The sequence below is a fragment of the Myotis brandtii genome, unplaced genomic scaffold (genome assembly GCF_000412655.1).
Source record: "Myotis brandtii unplaced genomic scaffold, ASM41265v1 scaffold294, whole genome shotgun sequence".
In the NCBI taxonomy this organism is placed as follows: Eukaryota; Metazoa; Chordata; class Mammalia; order Chiroptera; family Vespertilionidae; genus Myotis; species Myotis brandtii.
This window is the reverse complement of record NW_005361238.1, coordinates 609,523-625,187: the sequence shown is the minus strand read 5'-3', so window position 1 is coordinate 625,187 and position 15,665 is coordinate 609,523. Positions and strand designations below refer to the sequence as shown.

Below are 15,665 nucleotides of genomic sequence, written 5' to 3'. Positions count from 1 at the left end.
AAGGGAGAGGGAGAGAGAGATAGAAACATCAATGATGAGAGAAAATCATTGATTGGCTGCCTCTTGCATGCCCCACACTGGGGATCGAGCCCACAACCCAGGCATATGTTCTGACTGGGAATCGAACCAGGACCTCCTGGTTCATAGCTATACGCTCAATGACTGAGGCATGCCGGCTGGGCTCAGGATATTTTTTCCATTGATTTCTAGAGAGAGTGGAAGGGAGGGGGGAGGACAGAGAAAGAGAAACATCGACATGAAACAGACACATCGATTGGTTGCCTCCCACACTCACCCCTACCAGGACTAGGGCACTTGCAACCTAGATATGTGCCCTGGACTAGGAATCAAACCCGGCAGCCTTCAGTCTGAAGGCCAACACTCTAACCACTGAGAAAACTGGCCAGGGCAGGAGAATGACTTCATTCTTCAAAATTTATAGATCTATAGCTAAGAATTATTAAATTATTTTTAAACTAAACATTTTTAAAAACATTATCTAATAATTATTAAATGTATTTTTAATCTGAGGATATGTGTGTTTTTTATTGATTTTGGAAGGAGAGGAAGGGAGAGGAAGAGAGAGAGAAACATCAATTGGTTGCCTCTCATATGCTTCCTTACTGGGGCTCAAACCCACCTGAAATAGTTCTAAACATTTCACAAATATTAATTTATATTATCTCCATAACCAACCTGTAAAATAGCAATTATTATCCCTGTTTCAAAGATGAGAAATTGAGACCCAGAGAGGTTAGGTATTTTCCCAAGATCATGCCATTAGTAAATCGTAGAGCAGAAAGGTTGACTCCAGGACCCAAACACTTAACCACTCTATAACCCTGTGGAAATTCAGTTCTCTGAAACACATTCACTACTCAGTGAGAATCCACACAAAATAGCTTCTCCCAGGCTTTATTTATATCAGGAAAAGCTGTTAGGCTCCCTTCTAGTAAAAGTGGGTGGCTTGCATTTCTGTGAGCTTATCTAATCTTGGCTCTGTTATTGCCTTATTTTTCCTTTGCCCAATCCCCTTATTTGTTTATTTTACTTTTCTAAACTGGCATACATGCTTTGTGGAATGTGGTAGGGAATATATATAATTAGTTTTTTCCAAGTATTTATGAGATGAATCTACCCATCACCAGGAAAACATAATTTCAATGACCAAATCTACTATGTCGTCCCAGTTATGTAGTTAGTGACTCATTTTCCACGTCCTCATTTCTCTTACAAAGTCATGTCTGTGTGAACTAGAAAGAGAAATGAAAATACCACCTAGGTCTTTCAGTTTCCTACTTAAAATGTCGGAGTCTCTGGAGATGCATTCCAGAGTTTTACTGGCCATGTCTGCCCTAATTGGCCACAGAAGTGACAGAATTCAAGCCAGGATGTGTCCAGCAGGAGTCTAAGTACACAGGCAATGACCTGGTTGGGCTGTAAATGGGTGGGGAAATGGAAAGTCCTTGGTTATATTAGGCAAAGAGTCAAGAGCAAAAAACTAAGCTGAGAGTGGGGTGATGGCAGGTCAGAAGCCATTTTATGGAGAAAAAAAAACTATCAGAATGAGTTTAAAGTATAGCACGTGCATGGAAACTGATGTGCCAGGAGAGCAGGCTAACATGGGGTCAGTGGGCTCCCTCAAATATGCTAAGCTGTTTGCACCTCCATCTTTTTTCATGCTGCTCCTTCCCCTTGCCTCTGTCCACCTGACAAATATCTACTTATTTTTTTCCAGATTTTGCTTACATACCTTCACTATGAAGCCTTTCCTGTACTCCCCCATCCCATCTACAGCCAGCCCCCACTTATTCATTCTTTTTTGTCCCTTCCCCAACCATGAACCTGTGGCCACATCTATCTGGAGCTTCACAGCACTGATAAGTGGTGTGAATTTTTATCTTAGCTCTCTGATTTGAGAAATGTCACATTGCTGTATTTTCCTAAATGAAATTTAGAAAATATTAGTCCCCAAGTGCCAGGATATTGACACACTCAATATCTCTATGAGTGTCTCTCCTCCTTTCTCAGAATCCCCGGGGGCTCACAGTCCAGAAAATATGGGAAATGGCCCTTTGGTCTTCAATGCACCTCCAGTACATTGTTGAATAGAAGTGGCAAGAGCAGACATCTTTGTCTTGTTCCTGATCTTAGGGGCAAAGCATCCAGTCTTTCACCACCACCTCTGATATTAGCTGTGGGTTTGTGTAGAGACCTTTGTCTCTACAACTTGAGGCAGTTCAATTCTAATCCTAGTTTGTTGAATGTTTTTATTGTGAAAGCGTTTTGGATTTTATGAAATGCTTTTTCCGCATCTTTTGAGATGATTATGTAGGTTTTGTCCTTTGTCCTATTAACATGGTGTACTACATTGTTTGATTTTTTTATGTTAAACCAACTTTGCATCCCTAGGATAAATCCCATTCCATTGTGGTGTATAATCCTTTTACATGTTGCTGCATTTGGTTGACTAGGATGTTGTTGAGGATTTTTGCATCTATATTCATAAGAGATATTGGTCTATAATTTTCTTTTCTTGTGATGTCTTTGTCTAATTTTAGTATCAGAGTAATATTGGTCTCATAGAATGATTTGGGAAGTGTTCCTTCATCTTCTATTTTTTGGAAGAATTTATGAATAGTTAATATTATTTTGTTAAGGTTTGGTACAATTCCCAGTGAAGCTATCTAGGCCTTGGTTTTTACTAATTACTAATTCTTTATCTTTACTTGTATTAGGTTGTACAAAAAAAGTTAATATAGCAAGCCTAAGACTCCTATCGATAGATAGTCCTACTTGCAAGATTGACTCTTGGATGGCATCTGAGCACTTGGACTTGGGGAGTGTTCCCACCATTCCCTAAATAATAAGAGTGTCACCCTGTGCCTAAACTGTGCAAAAAATATATGGTTTATGCTAAACATCTGCTTTTCTTCTAGGAGTCTAGAATTTTCATATGTGCTAGGTACAGGGTGTTTATGTGACCAATCCCCAATAAAAATGTTGGACACACACTGCCCTGGCCAGTGTTGCTAAGTGGTTAGTGTCAGCCCGTGCACCAAAGGGTCACAGGTTCAATTCCCAGTCAAGGGCACATACCCAGGTTTCGGGTCGATTCCCATCTCCAATCGGGGCACATGCAGGAGGCAACCAGTCTATATGTCTCTCTCACATCAATGTTTCTCTCTCTCTCCTTCTCCCTCCCTCCCTTCCACTCTCTCTGAAAAGCAATGGAAAAAATATCCTAATGTGAGAATTAACAAAACAAAAAATGTTGGACACTAAATCTCTAATGACTTCTCCTGGTGGACAGCATTTTACACATGTTGTCACAGTACAGTGCTGGAGGGAAAAAGTACATTCTGTGTCACTTCATAGGTAGAGGACTCTTGAAAGCTTGTACCTGGCTTCCTCTGGACTTCACCCCATGAGCCTTTTCCTTTGCTGATTTTGCTTTGTATCTTTTTACTATAATAAGTCATAGCCATGAGTATGAATACATACTGAATCCTGTGAGTTCTCTTAGTGAATTACTGAACCTGGGAGTGGTCTTGGAGACCCATGACACAGATTTATTTAGATTTTGTATTTCTTCTTGAGTAAGTCTCAGTGGTTTGTGTCTTTCTAGGAAGTTATCTATATTTGGGGGGCATACAGTTATTTATAACATTTTCTTATAATCTTTCCAATTTCTGTAAGGTCAGTAATGATGCCCTTCTTTTATTTTTTTATTTTAGTAACTTGGATATTTTCTCTTTTCTCCTTGATCAGTCTAGCTAAATTTTTGTCAATTTTTCAAAGGACAAGCTATTATTTCCATTGATTTTCGCTATAATTTTTCTATTCTTTTATTTTGTTTCTTTCTACTCTAGTATTTTTTGTTGTTATTGTTTCTTCCTCTGCTTGCTTTAGTTTTGTCGCCTTTTTCTCATTTCTTAGGGTGAAAGGTTAGGTTATTGATTTGAGATCCGGTGGGTTTTTTTTTTAGGAGTTTTCAGCTATAAATTTCCCTGTAAGCACTGCATTAACTGTATTTCATACGTTTTGGTATTTTCTAATTTCCCTGGTGATTTTTTTCTGTGAACCATTGATTATTTAGGAATATGTTATTTAATTTTCTCATATTCATGAATTTCCCCCAAAAAAGGTTTTTGTTATTGATTTCTAATTGCATTCCACTGTAGTTAGAGGAGACTTTTGATGATTTTAATATTTTTTAATTTATTGTACCTTGACTTATGACCTATCATATGGTCTAACCTGGAAATGTTCCATGTTCACTTGAGAAGAATGTATAACCTGCTGTTTGGGGGTTGCAATGTCTTTTACTATTTTCCCCAGTCTCCTTTTTGGAAGCCAGTATGAGAGTAGCAGAGTCGTGGATGTTGCAGCTTCATTTTCTTTCCCTCCTTCTGGTGTGAGAAAATAAGCAAATAATCTCAAATTAACCTAATTTCCTCCTGATGCCCTTCCAGATTCCAAAAAATCCCAGGTATGCACGGCTTTTCCATACCTAGCTGTGATTTCTCTTCTGGGATGCATGAGGACAAGGAATGTGTCCCTGCCCACAAGCAAAGCAAAATGAGTGCTCTTGCTCTTCCGTGCTCTCAATGGCTGCCTCAAAAACACTCCTACTCGGAGTTGGTCAGTCAGTGCTTCTTAATCACTGAACTTGGTCCCAGACCATCACACTATCGGCAGACCAAGGGAGCTCTGGTTAGGTGAATTAGAGCTTTTACCTGCTATAATAAATTCCCACTGGCCCTTTGGCAAGGCCTAAAATTGTCCCTTCTATTCCTGTCTTCCCAGATATCAGAAGTGAATAACCACATCCTCTTCTTTCCCTTTGGTATCTGTAAAGGATCAATTTGGCTGCAACTAACAGAAAACCAATCTAAGTCTAACTTGAGTAATTAAGAGTTTATTTTTCTCATTAACAAGAAGTGTGGGGGCAGACAATTACGAGTTAGTGCAATTGATCAATGATACCGTCAAAGACCCAGGCTCTTTCCATTTTTCCACTGCAGCAACCATAGCAGGTGTACTTCATCCTTATACCAATTGTCTCATGGTCACAAGATGCAACTTAAGACTAAGTCCTGTCCTAGGGGGAAAGAAGGGATAGGTACAGAGACAAAAAGCTTGCCAGCATATTACAAAGCTTTTCTAGAATATTACCCAGCAACTTCTATGTCTCATTATTTAAATCTAGGTCATAAATCACCCCTAGACCAATCACTGAAAGGCTGAAAAATGGGTAGAGAAAAGGGGAAAGGAAAGAGGGAGGGGAGCAGTGGCCAGTCAACCAAAAATTGGCTGCCACACCCTCCTTCATAACCTTAGCAAAGAAGTTAGGTCAAGGGAGGGGGAGGAGGACTTCAGTCAGGCTGAGGTTGGAGGATGGCACGCCATTCAGCTCTGCCCCAGTCCACACCTGTTCTAAACAGAATCAGTCCCCCTTTCTAAAAATCTAAGTTCCTTGGCCCCTTCTATAGCAAAGTCTCTAACCACAACATAAATAGACACCTTTCACCTTCTTTCTGATAAATTCAGCATCTAACTCATGTTCCTTTCTTTAGAATTAGCAAAAGCATATTCTAAGTACTCCGCAGTCATCTAGTCATTAAACATTGTTCGATTTGAGGGCCTCAAAGGCTGGTCTGGGACATCCCAAAAGACATCCCCATGCCCCTGCCTTTTCTCAGTCTCAGATACCTGCTATGGCAGTTAACCATTTCCAACACAGCTGCAACTGCCTGTACCAGCAGGTCAACCCATGACTTAGGTAACATGTTCAAGTTTGGATTTCAAGTCTCTGAAGAGGTTAGAAATTTGGAGTCCAAAATAGGGGCCTTAAAGTTCAACTACCTTACCTCTCACTTTCTCAGAATACTCCTGAAAATTACAGATAAACCAATATCTTCATCAAACTCTAATAAGGATGGATTTGTCTCTCTTCCTTCCAGAACCTTCTGCCAACCTCTCTTTAAATCAGCCCAAACGTTTTAAAGCATTTTGTAAAATCCTTTCAACTCAATCTCTTCCCAGCCCTATGATAATCGCCACATCAGGAGTTACTTTGGAGAGACCTCATTTGTTTCTGCATACCCATTCTCTAACAAAATCTTAGCTAGCTAGTCTCAAAATCAGTTGACTAAAATCCTTGGATCATGATTTTTTTTGTGTGTCCAACATTCAAAGATTCCTAGTAATCACCGGATGTAGCAGGTGTGAGTTTTTTCCCATAGCACTGAGGTGCAAGAAATGTCTCATGACTGTAGTTAACCCCATTCTATTCTCCCAGGAGCCAGGGGTTTTCTGGGACACAGGACTTCCAGTGCTAAAAATGGGCAAACTGAAACAGTTGGCCACCCTAAGTCTGGACAAACATCAGTTTGCAATCCTTTCCCTTACTATAGTATAAGTTCTAAGAAGGCAATGAAGCCCTAGCTGGTTTTGCTCAGTGGATAGAGCATCAGCCTGCGTATATTGAAGGGTTCCGGGTTCGATTCCAGTCATGGGCACATGCCCAAGTTGCGGGCTTAATCCCCAGTTGGGGGTGTGCAGGAGGCAGCCAATCAATGATTCTCTCTCATCATTGATGTTTCTATCTTTCTCTCCCTCTCCCTTCCTCTCTGAAATCAATAAAAATGTATTAAAAAAAGAAGGCAATGAACATGTCTAATGAATTTCTATATACCCTAGTGCTCCGATAATAGACACTCAATAAATTCTCAATAAACAAACTAATTCACAAACAAATGCATAAATGCATGAAACAGTATAAAAATAGATTATAATAAAAAAATAATAATCCAAAGCCTGAGTTGATCTCAAAAGCCACATCAGCAGTCATTTGAGTCAATGAAATGGAGTGCTCTGCAACGTCCTATTTATTTCTTCCAGAGACCATCCCTGCCAGACTTAAAGAGACCATGTCCTGCCCCAGCTGGTGTTGCTCAGTGGTTAGAATGTCAGGCTGCACACTGAAGGGTTGTGGGTTCAATTCCCAGTCAAGGGCATGTACCTGGGTTGCAGGTTCAATCCCATGCTGTTTGGGGCTGTGCAGGAGGCAAGCAATTGATGTGTCTCTCTCACATCAATGGCCCCTCCTCTCTCCCTCCCTAAAAATCAATGGAAAAAAAATATCCTCCAGTGAGGATTAACAAAACTAAATAAAATTAAAAGAGGCCATGTCCTCAGAGCAGAGGCAAATTCCTCCATGTACACAGACACCACAAATTCTATATAATCGATTTTCAATTTTATGGATTTGATAAGTATTGGGTAGACTTTCTATCATGAAGGTTCCTCAGGAAGACAGCACATCTCCAGGTATAAGCAAAATGTTAAGAAAGAATAAGCTCGCCAAAACTGGTTTGGCTCAGTGGATAGAGCATTGGCCTGCGGACTGAAAGGTCCCAGGTTCAATTCCGGTCAAGGGCATGTACCTTGGTTGCAGGCACATCCCCAGTAGGGGGTATGCAGGAGGCACCTGATCAATGTTTCTCTCTCATCGATGTTTCTAACTCTCTATTTCTCTTCTCTGTAAAAAAAATCAATAAAGTATATGTTTAAAAAAAGAAAGAATAAGCTCACATATGTAATACCTTAATCAATAAAGAAAAAAAATTGCAGACCCCCCCCCCCCAAAAAAAAAAGAAAGAAAGAAAGAATAAACTTCTGAAGGTACCTATCACGTTCTGGGCCTTCCAGTACTTCCAGAGTTCTGTGCTGCACTGAATGGTGACAGTGATGTAAATTGTCCAGAGACTTCCACCACCACCCCAGCACATCCCATTGGGGTAGAACTCTTACTGCCACAGTAGTTTTTTGGCTTCACTGTGTCACTTTCCACTTGTCTTCCACAAGACACTGATATTCCTCTATTCCCTTAATATATTTTCCCCCTTTTTCCTTTTATATTATTTCTTCCAACTTTTCATGTAAATTCAAATGGGTAGAGCGAGGTTGCTATTGTTAATCTTCTGTAGTAGGGAGACTATGTCTGTACTATAAGTGATGGTCACCTCAAGCAAGAGAACACAATTCTGATTCCATGTTTCCTGGAGTTTTGTAGTTTACCTTGAAAAACTACCGCAGAAAATTGCCTCATTTCCATGCCTGGTTTCTAAGGGCGCACCTAGAAAACCTGCTATGTCTGTCTGTCTCCTCCTTATCCATGTGCTAACCTCTCATCTCCATGGCACATGGCAAAGTGTCACCACTCTGTTCTTCAGTACCCTTCACCCACAGTCATCACCCCCGGAATTCTGACCCTTCTTTTTGTCCTGTGACTGGCTGAGTTGACCTCAAAAGCCCTGTCCCCCACCCCCACCTTGTTGTACCAAAGATTTCCTCTCCCTGTTCTCCCCTCCCCATATCACTGTGCAGGCAGTTTTGACCACTTTCTTCTTAAACCCTCTCTGGGCATTCCAGAGGTTCCCCTATCAGCCCATTCTATACAAGTCATGCAACACAAGCAGACTTTATCACCCTCAAAATAAGACCTCAATTTTCACAACACCACACACAAGTCTTTGTTTCAAGACTCTGTTTTAAAGAATTATAATTCTTGCCCGGCCAGTGTGGCTTTGTGGTTGAGCGTCAACCCAGGAACCAGCAGGTCAAGGTTTGATCCCGGTCAGGGCACATGCCCAAGTTGTGGGCTTGATCCTTGGTGTGGGGCCATGCAGGAGGCAACCGATCAATGACTCTCTCTCATTATTGAAGTTTCTATCTGTCCCTTTCTCTTCCTCTCTGAAATCATTTATTTTTTTTTAAATATAGAATTATAATTCTTAAAACTCTACATTTACCATTTAGTAAGACATTAGGTCCCTCTAGGGCAGTGGTTCTCAACCTGTGGGTCACGACCCCTTTGGCGGTCGAACGACCCTTTCACAGGGGTCACCTAAGACCATCCTGCATATCAGATATTTACATTATGATTCATAACAGTAGCGACATTACAGTTATGAAGTAGCAACGAAAATAATTTTATGGTTGGGTCACAACATGAGGAACTGTATTTAAAGGGCCAGAAGGTTGAGAACCACTGCTCTAGGGTGAACATCTACTTTAAGGAATCTCTTAACTTGTCTCTGTATTGTCAAAACTTTTTTAAAATATATATTTTATTGATTTTAGAGAGAGGAAGGGAGAGGGGTAGAGAGATAGAAACATCGAATTGGCTGCCTCCTGCACAACATCCACTGAGGAATGAGCTCACAACTGCAACTGGGCATGTGCCCTGACTGGGAATCGAACCATGACTTCCTGGCTCATGGGCCTATGCTCAACCACTGAGCCACACCAGCCGGACCTGTCAACACTTTTGTGTACATCCCCACAGGGGAGGAAGAGGAGTATCTAAGGGCACAGGTGATTCAGGCAGGAAGCCCCTCCCTCGGGGAAACCTTGGCTGGGATTGATCTTCAAAACGTTCCAAAGACTGAAGATGAACCAGAGTGTATGTATGTCCTTGTTTCAGAAAAGAGAATGGCTGCTGTTGGCCAAAGGGGAACCCCCGAGCCGAGGCCACAGCCTGAGAGAGGCTGCCACCACCTTCTATGTGATCATGCCATCACGCTCCCCCACTCTGCTGGTAAAGGCAGTGGCCACGCGGGAACTGATGCTGCCCAGCCCCTTCCCCCTGCTGCCTGAGAACCTGCCTGATGACAGCCTTAAGATTGTGGAGGCAAGTGGAGCCCAGGTCTCATGAGACAGATAGAGGGGAGAGAAGGGAATTCAAGAAAGGGATGAGGGCGAGGAATGAGCCAGTGAGTTGAAGGACAGGGAGCTGAGGGAGAAGTGGCCCCAAGGGTGTGGTGAGAGAGTCAGAGAAGCAAGGGTAGGAACTGAGGCCGAGCAGGAGGAAGAAAGCAGTGTGGTATGTTCCCACGGGTCACTCTGCATTGTAAGTGTGCATGTGTGTGTACCTGTGTTTGTGTGCATCTATTTCTGTCTCTTGAGGGAAAGAGAAAAGGCAGACGATGTAGGCGCCCAGAATAGGAAGGGCTTCAAAATCAGACTGGGGTGCAAAGGGGGGAACAGCTCTGAAGGCCATTTCCTCCTCCTCCTCTTCCTTGGGTCTGGATTCTGGATTTCCTCTGCCAGCCGCCCCAGTCGGAGGACAGGAGGGCGGCTCTGGGTGGGGAGAACTGGAACCACCTCGCTGCCGATCACTGGCTTACGTGCAGAGGGGACAGAGCCTGGGATTGTGCTCCCGGCTTGACGGCCACAGGGATGCAGAGAGAGGTGGGCACAGTGGCTGTGGCTCACGCAGCGTCTCACTTCAGGGCCAATGGTTCCTGGCACAGGATGTTGTGGCCGGAAAACCTGACTGCTCAGGAATGCTGTGCTCGCGTGTCCTTTAGTTGTGCTCACCTCACGGCACAGGCAGGCCAGAACTCTGCACTCGCCTTGCAGACTGCAAGCACCCGCAGGCCAGGAACACACCCTCCCTCACAGCCTTGCACACTGGATCCTTTATAACCCTCATGACGCTCCAGAATCCCATGACACACCTCTCGGGGCCAGAGTGTTCAGTGTCCCTAACCAGTCAGGGTTCTCAGACTTCTTGTACCTGTGCCTGACACACACGTGCCTCGCAATCAGAGCTGGGGGCCAGAACACCCTGTGGGACACTCATCTATTTCATAGTCTTCAGACACACCTGAGTGTTCATGCCTCTTACACCCCAAGAGCTCTGCCTGACATCTTGTGTTCTGTAATCTCAAGTTCTTCCTCCTCTCTTCCTCAGAGCTTGCTGGACGGCCTGGAGCTAGAGCCCACCTACAACCCCTTGGAGGTTTGGAGTCACCTGTACTCACACCTGAGCAGGACCTTTGCCAAGCCCCAGAGCCGACCCCACCCAAGCTGGGAGAGCCGGGCCCTGAGAAAGGTACAACTCCCCTCCGTCCTCCCCTCAGTACTCCCCTCCTCCCCCTTTATGCCCAGAATCCAAGAGATCCCCATCTCCCATTACTAATACCCACCCCTACCCCATCCCAGGGAGTAGCCCTCTTCTCTGGACCAGGCCAACAGGGAAGAAAGAGAACACCCCTTTGCCCTAGACCAGTGGTCGGCAAGCCACATGCGGCTCTTTGGCCCCTTGAGTGTGGCTCTTCCACAAAATACCGACTTCTGCACATGGGCCACAAAGTTTCAATTGCACTGTACATGCGCCCCCGTACGTGGTATTTTGTGGAAGAACCACACTCAAGGGGCCAAAGAGCTGCATGTGGCTCGCGAGCTGCAGTTTGCCAACCACTGCCCTAGACAGAGGAAATTACAACCCCTCCCCACTGAGGGAGCTCTTCTGCTGGGGCTATGACATGATAATGTTCAGGTATCTTAGTTTAGTGTTTAGTCATTGTTCCACTATGCAAACCGGCTGCACTGGAACTACAGCCATAGGCCTTCATTGAAAGGAGAGGCTGAAGGGAAGGTAGGAAAAGAAAAGCCCCAGGGAAGGGAAATTAGCATTTACTGAGCACCAGTCATTTATTTGCTAGGCTGTGTGACAAGTGCTTTCACATATAATTTTCTCATGTACTCCTCACAGCATCCCTGCGAGGTAAGAGTCATTTTACAGAAAAACAAAGGGAGTCTGGCCAAGGGGAGAAGCTTGCAGAGAGGGCTCTAGTGACAAAGGTTAAAGAGAGAAGAGTAATTGAATGTGGACAGTTACGTATTTTTATGAAATTCGTATTTTATATTTGAGCTTCCTTTTGCCCTTAACTTTTTCCAGTTCTGCAGTAATAGAGCCTTTAGAACAAACCCGCCGGCCGCGCGTTTGACATGCTTGCAAACCGCTTTCACTTAGCTGAAGTTACAAGCGATGTTTCCGACTAGGAGGAACAGAACTCACCATAGGTTAGCTGGTGGGCAAGCTAGCAGAGGAGGGTCACAGCCAGGATCTGTGCACTGTGGAGGCTGGAGTCCAGGGGGCTCCACTGCCCTGAGCCTTGAGGCTGTCATTCCGGATGGGACAAGGGAAGGAGTGAGGGCAGCAGACCCAGAAGGGAATGGGAGAGATCAGGAACTCGGGTCTTCAGAGATGGCTCTACTCACTTTCTTTTCAGCCTGGGCAGCTGCAGACAAATCGAGTTCGAGCCACAGTGGCCCCTCTACCTATGACTTCAGCCTCTGGCAGAGCCCCCAAGATACCAGCGGCCAGCAAAGCCTCCACAGAAGCCTTCTTGCAGCTTTCTGAGGAGGAGGAAACGGAGGGGGAGGAGGAGGATCCCTCAGGGCCTTAAGCACAGACCTTGGCTGCCCTGCTCAACCACATCCACGCGAGGGCTCATGTGCTGGTGTTCTGAGGTCAGACTTGCCTTCCGCCCACCTGAGCCTCTGTGAGCTCCAGGTGACTGAGAAACTGCCTTCCCCTCTGTTCTCAGTGCTGCCCCCACCCCACTCCTCAGCCTGGGCGGGCACACCCACGCCTCCTGCTTCTCCAAGTGGGGACTCATTTTCTTTTTTTTCTATTTTTCTTTTTTTGTCATTTTCTTTTGGGTCATTTGATTCTGTTAACACAGATGAAGATTAAACAGTAAACCAACACCATTGTTAGGAGCATTTCAGGCCCCGAATTTCTCCTTGTAGCTGTGTAAGCAGGTGGATATCAGATCATCTTCGGGAAGTGGCCTCAGAAGACAAGGATGAGGCTTTCAAAGCTTGTGGAAAACAAGAATTGAAACCCAAGCATGATTTTGTAGCCTGTGCCCCTTCCGCTACACCTACCCCATTGTAGTGCCCTTTAGGCTCCAAACATAAAAGTGGTTGGTACTCAGTACCTACATGCAAAGTGTGTATGGATGGGATGGGTGGAGGGGAAGGTATGAAAAAGATCTATTCCTTTCCTATTCTCCTCTCCTCACACCTGTCCACCTTCCCATCTGCCCTCTCCATCCACAGAATAACTCTAAAATGTTTACCTTCTCTGTACTTCAAATTGCACTAAGTACTTGAGAAATTTAACTCCTTCCATATAACAACCCCATGAAGTAGAAACTGTTAAGTTTTCCCAGTTTACAAAGGAGCAGCAGGGGTAACTAAGGGTTGCAGGTGTTATCAAACTCACCCAGGGTCACAGAGATGGGGTCAAGCCCAGATGGGCTAGGGAACACCCAACACATCCCTGGTTCTCCTCCTGATCCCCTCCACACCCTCCCAGCACACCCTGCTTCTGGGTCCCCTCTGTGACTATTCACACACATAGACCTCTTAAACCCTCTGGCTTTAATGAGAATAAAACTTTTTTTAAATAAATCTCTGGGGGGAAAAATACAGGGGAAAGGATCCAGGCAGTCCAGCATCTTCCTACAGCCTCCATGCAGGCCCCGCTAACTGTACCCACTCTAATCCATAGACTTGGTCCAGCAACTGTCCATTCTTTTGGGGGGATGACTTAGAGATGCTGGCCTCCCCAGGTACCATCCCTGAGCCCCTCTCATCTGTCCCACTTCCAAGACTTCTGGGGATTAATCATCCTCCCCTTGACTCCCCTGATTTGTCTGATCCTCCAGTCTCACACAGGCCCCTCCAGTCCTCTGGGTCCCACTGGTTCTAACAGGTTTCTTTGATCCCCCCAATGCCACCTCTCCAAGGTCCTCCTATCAGCAACCCCAGCCTTGCTCTACTTCTCATGTGGAGCCCTCTGACTTGACCCCAGTCCTGTCGGCCCCTACTCTAGAGAGCCCACAGTCCCAGTCCCCTGAGGCCCTGCTCTTCTGGATCTGGCTGTACAGGGCAGTGTCTGAGCTGTGACCTTTGCTGCCACTGCCAGTTGTACCAGGTTCAGGGAAGGTCAGGCGCTGGGGCTTGGGAGCTGGGATGGGCTTTGTGCTCCGAGGGGGAGGCACGGCGTAGTCATCAGTGGCGGGGTTGTAGGGGAGCTCGTAGCCCTCCTCCTTCGCTCGAGCCTGGCACCACCATGCATCCTTGGGCTCCTGAGGCAGATCATAAAGGCCCCGGGCAGAAGCTGCTCCCGGGCCCTCTGGTTCATCATAGATGGGGTCCTCCTTGGGGTCCGTCAGCTTGGCCTTCATCAACTGCTGCTGCACATGCTCATACAAGTCCCAATAGAGAGTTTTCTTTAACTGTACCTTCTCCCCTGCCTGAGCCGTGGTGCTGTCCAAAGGGTCTGAATATAGGGAATCTTGGGAAGGACCTGGAGGAATGCGCAGAGAGTCTAAGGGCTCAGCGTACAGAGCCGGCGGGCTGTCTGGGAGCTCCTGGGCACCAGGGTGGGAAGCCAGCTTCCCCTCTGCCACTTCTTCATGGGAATCAGCTCTAAGAACGTCCTGCCCCTGACCAGCCTTGCCCTGGGCTTTTTGCCGGTGGATAGCAGTCTCGACTGCCTGAAAAATGTCATTTCCCTGTGCCGTCTGGAAGGTGAAGTTTCCAGGGCCGGAGGGGCAGCGCCGACCAGCCTCAAAGGAGAACATGACCTGAAAGAGTGTGAAGGGAGACACAATCCCAGGAGTCAACAGGAGAGGTGAGGCCCAGGGGGTCTACAAAGAGAAGACTAGCTGGCGAGGGAGGTGGGCTCCTGGGCTAGAAGGGTTATCCAGAAGGCAGAGCTTCCCGCCTTCCTCCCTGCCCACCCAGCCCTCAGCCCCAGCCCCAGCAAGCCAGCCTTCCCAGCGGGCACCCCTACCTTGTCTCGGCCATAGCGACGCAACAGCGTGTAGGGCCAGGAGAGGAGCGGCTCCAGTATCTGACTCTGAGTGCCCACAGTCAGGAGGGTCAGCTTCTCAGCCTCCACCCTCAGCACATAGGAGCCATGCAGGCCGCAGCGCTCAGCGGCCTCGGTCCTCTGCACGGTTACCCAGAACTGGGATCCTGAGGGGAATGCTCAATGAGACTGGCACCTGGCTGGGGGCGGGGACAGGTGGCCCGGCACTCCCTCGTAAGCCAGCTCTCAGTCACTTCCCACTTCCCCATGGCACCCCAGTCGGTCCCTTCCCAGGGGCACCCTTCCTTCCCACCTCCTCCCTGCACAGCTCTCCAGGCGGCTACCTTCCCAGGTGGGGCTATACAGCGAGTTCTCCAGCATCTCCAGGGCAGAAAGCTTGGGTGGGTTCTCGGCAGGCGCCGGACCCCAGCTGCCTTTCTGGGGTAAAGAGAAAGAGAGTACCCAGAACCCTGTCATTTCCTCATCGCGGTTCCGAGGGTCTGAGCCAGCCCAGTTCCCCCTGCCCAGTTCCTACCCCCATCCCGCATCGCCCCTAGGGCCCAGTTCGGCTCGCCCCAGCCCCTCGCGGGCAGTCCTGGCCCCCTCACCGGAAAGGCATTCAGGCACAGCATTTGCACCCAGGCGGCGCTGGACGGCGCGTCAGCCGCCAGCAGGTGCGAGCGCTGCGCGGTGTCCAGGCGAAAGGCGGCGGCTCCGGGCTCCGGGGGGCTCTCCACGGCCACGGGCACCACGCTCACGCACTCGGCTAGACGGATCACCTTGCAGTCCAGGCGGCGCGAGCTCCCTCGGCCCCCTCCAGAGCTCGGCCCCTTGTGATCGAAGAACTCGAGGCGCGCTACGCCGTGGGGGCTGGCCGGGTAGAGCACGGCCCAGGTCTTCCTCCACCTCTGCGGAAAGAGAGCGGGAGGCGCTGGGGAGGCAGCGGGCGAGCGCCCGTCGGGGAAGGAAGGCCCGGGCA

The 15,665-nt window shown here is 47.0% G+C and overlaps 2 protein-coding genes across 2 annotated transcripts in view; one reads left to right on the top strand and one right to left on the bottom strand.

Annotated features, from left to right (window-relative positions):
- Positions 1–13,140, top strand: part of M1AP (meiosis 1 associated protein) — a 61,604-nt gene extending 48,464 nt beyond the window's left edge. Inside the window, exons 7-9 of the mRNA XM_005869461.2 lie at positions 9,494–9,700; positions 10,766–10,906; positions 12,090–13,140. Of these exons, the coding sequence (XP_005869523.1) occupies positions 9,494–9,700; positions 10,766–10,906; positions 12,090–12,266 (525 nt within the window). The 3' untranslated portion in view covers positions 12,267–13,140. The remainder of the gene's footprint in view (positions 1–9,493; positions 9,701–10,765; positions 10,907–12,089) is intronic.
- Positions 13,141–13,229: 89 nt separating this feature from the next.
- On the bottom strand, positions 13,230–15,648 carry DOK1 (docking protein 1, 62kDa (downstream of tyrosine kinase 1); the record flags this gene model as incomplete). The annotated part of the gene is made up of 4 exons (XM_005869470.2): positions 13,230–14,459; positions 14,669–14,853; positions 15,031–15,124; positions 15,295–15,648. Coding segments are annotated over 4 exons (1,440 nt in total), but the record flags the coding sequence as incomplete, so codon positions are not given.
- Positions 15,649–15,665: the final 17 nt, after the last annotated feature.